The following is a 9,371-nucleotide window of genomic DNA, read 5'->3' as shown; positions in this document are numbered from 1 at the left end:
AGAGTCAGACACGACTGAAGCGACACAGCAGCAGCAGCAGCACGCCAAAATTTAGTGACTTGGAAATTTAAAATACTGCATGTATAGAAAATAAGTTTGCATTATTGCAATAGGTAGGGAGTAAAATGTCAGCGGATATGGGGTCACAACCTGAGACCTGAAGGCCTGAAGAGCAATGAGACACAGCCTGCCTCCTGGAGAGGGCAAAAGGGAGAACCATTAAAAACCCTGTCCTATATTATACTATTCAGTTCAGTTCAGTCGCTCAGTTGTGTCTGACTCTTTGAGACCCCATGAATCGCAGCACGCCAGGCCTCCCTGTCCATCACCAACTCCCGGAGTTCACTCAGACTCATGTCCATCGAGTTGATGATGCCATCCAGCCATCTCATCCTCTCTCATCCCCTTCTCCTCCTGCCCCCAATCCCTCCCAGCATCAGAGTCTTTTCCAATGAGTCAACTCTTCGAATGATGTGGACAAAGTACTGGAGTTTCAGCTTCAGCATCATTCCCTCCAAAGAAATCCCAGGACTGATCTCCTTCAGAATGGACTGGTTGGATCTCCTTGCAGTCCAAGGGACTCTCAAGAGTCTTCTCCAACATCACAGTTCAAAAGCATCAATTCTTCAGCACTCAGCTTTCTTCACAGTCCAACTTCTCACATCCATACATGACCACTGGAAAAACCATAGCCTTGACTAGATGGACCTTTGTTGGCAAAGTATACTATTACAGAATCATAAACGCCATAGCTTTATCTGCTCCTTCTCTCCCACCTCTTCATCAATAAATGTGTTACCTACACAGCAAATCTGAGGAACCCAGGTCTCCAAAAATGCACAAAAATACTGACCTGGGCCACCTTGCATATTTTATAGATTAAGAAATTACAGGCCTATGAAGTTAAAAAAAAAAACAAACACTCAAGATGCTATTTTCAGCAAAAATACACTTTAGGAATGAAGGTAAAACGGGCATTTGCAGATGAAAGAAAACTAAGAGAACTGATTCACCAGTAAAACCACACTACAAAAATGGTAGTGTAGTTCCTTTAGCCTGAAAGGAAATTATACAAGATGGAAATTCAAAACATGAAAAACAGGAATGTGGGTAAATATAAGAGAACATTTTACCCTCTCTTAAAACTGAATGCAATATAATATATTAAAATCTGTGGAATAAAGCCAGGCAGTACATAAGAGGAACATTTATAGCTTTAAGATGTTTATATATGAAAGGAGAAAGACATAAAAACAATGACACCCTGCTGCTGCTGCTGCTAAGTTGCTTCAGTTGTGTCTGACTGTGCGACCCCATGGACAGCAGCCCACCAGGCTCCTCTGTCCCTGGGATTCTCCAGGCAAGGATACTGGAGTGGGTTGCCATTTCCTTCTCCAATGCATGCATGTATGCTAAGCTGCTTCAGTCGTGTCCGACTCTATGCAACCCTATGGACAGCAGTCCACCAGGCTCCTCTGTCCACAGGATTCTCTAGGCAAGAATACTGGAGTGGCATCCACCCAACCCTTAAGAAGGTGGGGGGAGGGGAGGATAGGAAACTCAAAGTAGATGGGAGAAAATGAAAAACAAGAATTAGTGAAACAGAAACAAAGAAACAAATGAGAAAATGAAAACCTTTTCTTTGAAAAGATCTAACAAAACAAAGGTGGGAGTAATACCAGCTTTAAAATTTATTGTGAAGTCACTGCAAGAGAAGAGAAAGTCTAAAGGTAACAGATGGCTCAGAGGGTAAGGAATCTGCCTGCAATGCGGGATTCCTGGGTCAGGAAGAGTCAAGACACTGAGTAACTAAAAAATGAGAAACATTTCTGTTTCAATAAAGACTCCAAAGTAATCAACTGGGGTAAAAAAGTCTTCAGGAAATCCTACTGGGACAAATATCCACATAAAAAAATAAAATAAAATAATGAATCCCAACCCCCAAACAATCTGAGATGGCTACAGACCAAAGCATCAAATCTAAAGCTTCTAGATGAAAGGAGCAGGACATAGAAAGTAACAATCACTTAAATAATAATATATAGAGAAATGAGACTTCACCAAAACCAAAACTTCCACTCAGCAAAAATCTCAGTTAAAAATTAAGAGAAAAGTCATAGGCTGGGTGGTTAGGGGTGGATATATTCACAAAACACATCTGACAGAAGACTTAATTCCAGGATGCGTGCTAAGTCGTTTCTGTTGTGTCCACCTGTAGCCCACCAGGCTCCTCTGTCCATGAGATTCTCCAGGTAAGAATACTAGAGTGGGTTGCCATGCCCTCCTCCAGGGCATCTTCCCAACCCAGGGATAGAACCCATGTTTCTTACCTCTCCTGCATTGGCAGGAGGGTTCTTTACCACAAGCACCACCTGGGAAGTACAATTCCAGGATAAATAAAAAGTTTTTTGATCCCCAAAAAAGGGACAGGGCAGAGGATTCAAACATTTTGCAAAGAAAGTACACAAACGGCCACTTAGCACATGCTGCTGCTGCTGCTGCTGCTAAGTGGCTTCAGTCGTGTCCAACTCTGTGCGACCCCATAGATGGCAGCCCACCAGGCTTCTCCATCCATGGGATTTTCCAGGCAAGAGTACTGGAGTGGGGTGCCATTGCCTTCGCCGAGTCAGCACATAAAGAAGTGTTAATACCCAAAAGTCATCAATTCAGTTCAGTCACTCAGTCGTGTCCGACTCTTTGCGACCCCATGAACCACAGCACGCCAGGCCTCCCTGTCCATCACCAACTCCTGCAGTCCACCAAAACCCATGTCCATTGAGTCGGTGATGCCATCCAACCATTTCATCCTCTGTCATCCCCTTCTCCTCCTGCCCTCAATGTTTCCCAGCATCAGGGTCTTTTCCAGTGAGTCAGGTCTTTGTATCAGGTGGCCAAAGTATTGGAGTTTCAGCTTCAACATCAGACCTTCCAATGAACACCCAGGACTGATCTCCTTTAGGATGGACTGGTTGGATTTCCTTGCAGTCCAAGGGACTCTCAAGAGTCTTCTCCAACACCACAGTTCAAAAGCATCAATTCTTCGGTGCTCCGCTTTCTTTATAGTCCAACTCTCACATCCATACAATGACTACTGGAAAAACCATAGCCTTGACTAGACAGACCTTTGTTGACAAAGTAATGTCTCTGCTTTTTAATATGCTGTCTAGGTTGGTCATAACTTTCCTTCCAAGGAGTAAGCATCTTTTAATTTCATGGCTGCAATCACTATCTGCAGTGATTTTGGAGCCCAGAAAAATAAAGTCAGCCACTGTTTCCATTGTTTCCCCATCTAAAGTCATCAGAGAAATGCAAATTAAAACTAAAATGAGACACCATTACACACCCAACAAAATAGCTAAAATTAAAATACTGACAACACCAAATGTTGGTAAAGATATGGAACAAGTAGAAGCCTCAAATGTTGCTGGTAAAAGTAAAAAAAAAAAAGTAAAACCACTTTAGAACAATCTAACAACCCAACATGATGCAAATGAATAAACAGACTGTGGTATATTCATGCAATGGAATTACTTATAATAGTTCTATAGGGAAAGCTTCCAGGGTAAATACACAGAAACAGAAAATAAATAGAAACAGAAACAAACCTAAGACACTTGGAAGACATAGCATTGTGAAGCAATGACATAGGAACAACAACAAAGTAACATTTAGCAAATAATAAGTTTTTATAAATTAGAAATATAACAGCTAAAAATAGACAATAGGATTGGAAGACAAAGAAATATCCCAGCACTCACACATACACACTCAAAAGACAGAAAAATGGAAAGGACATTTAGTACCATATGACCAATAAGATTTACAGATTAGTAGACGAAGAAATCCTAAATTTAAGAAGAAAGAAAACAGATTTCCTAGAATGAAAAATACTGGGAGCTGGAAGACAGTAATACCTTCAAAATTCTGAAAGAAATGCTTTCCAACTTGGAATTCTATATCCAGCCCAAGTATAAATCAAAAATGAGGACAGGCCAAGATATTTTCAGGTATTTGGAATCACACACAAAAAATTATCACTGACACCTTTGCAGGAAATTTCTGAAGGATGAACTTCATTAAGGAGTACAGCCAGGAAATAAGAAAAAAAAAGAAATTTCTAATAAAATGGAAAAGCAAAGGAAATTCCTAGAATGGTAGCAAAGACAAGTCCAGAATAGTAGTATAGCAAGCAGTCAAAGATGAGAAACAGGCCCAACTAAGAGCAGGATGGAATACTGAGGGGGCGAGTAGGAAGAGTAGATCATGATAGGTGTGATGTAGAAACTCTACTGTTCTTGCCTGGAAAATTTCATGGACAAAGGAGCCTGGGGGGCTACAGTCCATTGGGTCACAAAGAGTTAGACACAACTGAAGCGACTTAGCACACAGCACGCACAAAAAAAACTAAGGCAATGAGATGTGATTATTCAAGGGGGGGAAAAGCTGTAGAAAAAAGGGAAACATAATTATAGCATATTGCAACTCAGTAGTAACAAAACTTTACAGTCACAAAAATTAACCCAAAATACTATCCTAGGATAATGAGGGAAAAAGGTATAAAAATACTAATTTCTCTCCTACCACAATAAGACAAATAATCAGTACACCTGCAACAAATATAATGTTATGTGTTGATTATACCTCAATTCTTTAAAAACCCCAAACTATGTTTAAAATTTCCATGTTATCCAGAATATGCATATTATTCAGAAACATGTGATTTGACTAATACATCATTTACAGACTTCAGAACTATATAACTTTTTAAAAAGTGTATTACTTTGATATAAAATTTTTGTTTGAAAAACAAAACAAAAAAAATTGAACAAAAGTTCTTTTGTATTGGGGATACAATAACAAACAAGACAAAGTTCATGCCTCAAGGAATTCATTTCTACTGAAACAGATAAGTACTGTAAACAACTAAATTTATATGATTACAGGGAGTGATAAGTGTTACTCAGAAAAACAAGGAGGGTAAAGACAGTGAATGTTGGGGTAAAAGTGGTCAGGGAAGAAAAGGGCTCTCTGAGGAATGACATTTGATCAGAAATCTGAACCATTTGAAGGTATGGATAAAGCAAGTTTTAGAAAATGGGGCAGATAGTGATAAATTAAGTCTGGTGTGTTTCAAACTAGCAAAAAATCCAGAATTAAGAGCAAAACACTAATAGGAGACATCAGATGTAAGCCATCAGAAGTGAACAGTAACAATGCATACAAATTGGCTATCATTGCTCAAAATGATAGCAGGAAATTAACCAATGAGAAGGAAATGATGAATTAATGAAATTAAAATGTCACTGTTCTTTGGTTCTGAAAATGAACTACAATTAAAACCATATTCCACTCATTCCTAACTCTGAGTAAAATAAGAAATAACTGATGACCAACTGTATAGTGGTGACAACACAGAGAAAAAAAGACCAAGGTCTAACAGAGTTAAGAAAGTTTAATAAAAAAAAAAAAAGAGTGCTCAATTTCTGAGGTGAATCTGAAGACAGATATCAACATATGTATTTTCTACAGGCGTAACCTCATTTTATTGCACTTCACAGGTATTTCATTTTTTACAAATTGAAGGTTTGTGGCAATCCTGCACTATCAGATGATGGCTAGCAATTTTCAGCAATAATTAAACTAGGATCTGTACATTGTTTTTTAGACATAATACTATTGCACATTTAATAGACTACAGTATGGCCTAAACATAACTTTTATGTGCATTGGTAAAGCAAAAAAACTGTGTAACTGGCTTTTTTGCAATATTCGCCTTATTCTGGTAGTCCGGAACCGAACTCAGATCTCTGAGGTATGCTTGTACAAAACACATAAACCACCACAAAGATTACTTCCTTCATTGATAAGTGCATTGAAGTAATCAGTCTCCTAGCTTAAAATAAGGAAACACAAAAATCACAGAGATTAAGCATGCACTTTGTCATAGCTTTGTTTAGCCAAACGTGCTGTTAGTATACTTATTCCCAGAAAGGTATCACATTTATGAGAAGATGCCTGGTGCTCTAAAATACTATAGGAAACAAACGTTGGAAGAAAGATAAGGGAAAGGACTATTTAAGGCAAGATAAACAGTCCTCAATTCCCTCTTTATATTCCAGTCATCTTGGCACTGAGGCCCAGGGCCACTCCTCCCCTTTCTGATTCAACTGGTCTGAGGTGGGGCCTTGGGCATATTATTCTAATATGCAACCAAGACTGAGTGATTTGAGTATCACTTGATGTGTCATAGTGGTGAAAATGGAAAATGCTGAGATTGTCAGATGATAGAAATAGAAAGTAAAAATACAGAACTAAAGTACTAATCTGATCATATTATTCCCCTGCTCTAAAAATAACATACAAGGACCAAACTCTGGAAGGGCTCTATGGCTAGCAGGTCTACACACAAGGCCTTCTATGATCTGGTTCTTCCGGTTACCTCTCCAACTTCATCTCCTCTAACTCCCCCCACAGGCAAACTAAGATACAGCCAAACAAAACTACTTATCCAACTATCTCATTCCTCTCTTATTTGCATATCAGTCCTTCCACTCAGACCGCTTAGCAGGCCTCGTAAACACCTATTTATCACTAAAGTCCAAGTATATCTTTTCCTGTAATGTCTTCTAGGAACGACCTGAGAAAAAATTTATTGCTTCCTTCTCGGTGACCATCACCATGCTTTTATTACATTATCTGTGAAATAATTTACCATGCTGCATCTTTTTTGAGTACTTTGAGAGCAAGTAACTACCTTAACTTTTCTGTTTATTTTTAACCTTTGTCTCTCCTATGCCTAAATCTCATGTCTGGCTTTATGGTCTATGAGTAAATGTTAGTTGTATGAATGAATACAATGACAGAATAACCATTACATAGTTCTAAATTTTCTAAACAAGGAAGTTAAAGGAAAAGAAAAATTCCTAAATAATAATGGGGATTTAAAAGAATGAAACAATTATGACTTATAGAAATAGCCTATTGAATGCCTTTCATCATCTGAATTTTCCCTCTTCATACCCTTCTAGTCTGATTAGTTAGTTAGTTAAGTCGCTCAGTCGTGTCCGACTCTTTGCGACCCCGGGGACTGTGTAGTCTACTCCATCCACGGGATTCTCCAGGCAAGAATACTGGAGTGGGTTGCCATTTCCTTCTCCGGGGGATCTTCCCAACCCAGGGATAGAACCCAGGTCTCCCGCATTGAGGGCAGACGCTTTAACCTCTGAGCCACCAGGGAAACCTAGTTTGATTAAGAAACCTCAAAAAAATGATAAACAGGGACTTTCCTGGTGGTTCAGTGGTTAAGACTTCACCTTCCAATGCAGAGGCTGCGGGTTCAAGCCCTCGTCAGGGAGCTAAGGTCCCACACGCCCCAGGGCCAAACATAAAAGGGAAGCAATACTGTAAAAACGTCAATAACGACTTTAAAAATAGTCCACATCAAAAAAAATCTATAAAAAAATTATAAACACAGTAATAAAACAGAAAGGAGAGAAAAGGGGATGGGACAAATCACACACAGAAAACTCTTTAACTATGAGAAAAGATAGCAAGTGATTATTAATCTCTATACTTTTAAATATGTCTTAAAATGTTGCTTTACATAGTAAATTCATGTAATGAGGATTAGAAAACACACACTGCTGAAAAAATAATGTATTAAAGTTATGGATAATATCCATATGGAATTAAAACTCTGGCCACTTTGAAACCTGCGGTAATTGCGTTTATACACACACGTATATGTGTATGCATATATCCATCTTTATTAACTTGTAACCTTGAAAAAGAATATTTTAGTATTCTTATCGATCTACAGAACAAGTGACTATAAAGTCATTTCATTCTCCTAACTTCTTAAATACAGAAAAAATAAATCACATTAGCAATAATTGACTGGTACTATCATAAAACACTGGCTTTTATTATGTTCCGATGCTAAATGCAAAAAAAAAAAAACAAAAACAAAAAACCCGTATGTTTTAGAATGGTTTTAATTACTGAGATAACAGTTAAAAGAATGCCTAAAACTTTACCTATAGCCGGCCCTTTTGTCTGGGTATATTCTCTTCAGAAGCCATCACGTCTTATTCACTCTGAGAACAGGTTTTACAACTTCTTGGCCGTTTGGATTTGCAACTTTTAGACATCTCAGAACCAGTTTCTAAACTAATTACGGACACGCAATATCCTCCATAGAACCAAAAGCATTGAGTTTTTCAATATCGAAGAAAGGAATAAAGGGTTTAGTACGAAGATTTCTAGAAACCCGTGTATCTCAATTCATTCCCAAGTCCGGGAAAGCAGGCGAAATCACAGAGAACGTGACGGCGAACTGGATAAAAGAACAGGGCGAAAAACAAAGCAGCACTAGTAACGTTTTTTTAAGTTGATAGGTTTCTGAGCGAACACATCCTGGGGCAAGACTTAGGATACTTAATTAGAAAAGGAAAAGGCCCTCCAAATGTCTCCCGGTATCATTAGGTTGCTTTCCGCTTTCCTTCGGTAAAATTTCCAAATTCTTGATTTGGATCCCAGGACACCAAATGCCCCCTGTTCTGACTTTCCATTTCTCGCAACTATCATTCCGTTTCTCGCAACCATCACTTGCACCTTCTTCCAAGCTATAACAGTGAGTTTCTACCCAACCTCCTTGACTAAGTCGCTTCTCTGCGTCTCAGAACGTTTGTGTCCACCGAGGGCCCTGCCTTACCTTGTCCTAACCCCCAGACAGCTGTCCCCTCCAGCGGTTAGACCCTCTGCCTCGGATTCGAGCCGTTGCGCAGCTCCATCCTTCTCACCTTGGTTACAGAAGAGGCTCCATAGTTTCGCGAAGATCAGCCCCATCATGAGCACCTTGGCGGGCCGCGGGGTCCCTCAGCAGCAGGTGCCGCTGCGCCGGGCCCCCCACCGCGGGACTGGCCGTGGGGCACCGAGGTAAAGCCGACTGGGACCTCGCGGCGAGGGCACTGGTTGGCGGAGAAGCCGCGATCTGCCGCTCAGCTACCCGTCAGAAGGCACTGCGCCGAGTCCCTGGCCGAGAGTCCTTTGTTCGAGCCCACTGAGCCCAACGCCGACCCGTAGTCCCCTCGGTCTGAACCCACCTACCCACCAGAGCCTCAACCAGCCCCACGCCCCGCCTCCGTTCCGCCTCCCCTGCCGATCTGTGAACCACCCATCGCCGGAAGCACGGCGCCGGACGTCGGCGCGCTTACGTCAGCCCACGCCTTCCATGTGGCGTTTCCTCAGTTTCACTTCCGGTGGGCGGGCTCCGAGCTACCAGAGGGGTGGAAAGTGGGGGTGTGGGTGCAAGTCGCGGAGTTTCCCGGGAAGAACGCTTCTTCGGGTGTCTTCCTGTTTAGAAGCTGTTG

General features: G+C 40.6%; 1 protein-coding gene across 1 annotated transcript in view; it reads right to left on the bottom strand.

The window, feature by feature from the left end:
- ARL5B (ADP-ribosylation factor-like 5B) overlaps positions 1-9,169 on the bottom strand; it is a 27,776-nt gene extending 18,607 nt beyond the window's left edge. The window contains exon 1 of the mRNA XM_010859893.1: positions 8,802-9,169. Within this exon, the coding sequence (XP_010858195.1) occupies positions 8,802-8,850 (49 nt within the window). The 5' untranslated portion in view covers positions 8,851-9,169. The remainder of the gene's footprint in view (positions 1-8,801) is intronic.
- Positions 9,170-9,371: the final 202 nt, after the last annotated feature.

Source organism: Bison bison, unplaced genomic scaffold (genome assembly GCF_000754665.1).
Source record: "Bison bison bison isolate TAMUID 2011002044 unplaced genomic scaffold, Bison_UMD1.0 scf7180017864461, whole genome shotgun sequence".
Classification (NCBI taxonomy): Eukaryota; Metazoa; Chordata; class Mammalia; order Artiodactyla; family Bovidae; genus Bison; species Bison bison.
Note: the sequence above shows the minus strand (reverse complement) of the source record. Positions and strands in the feature narration are given on the sequence as shown.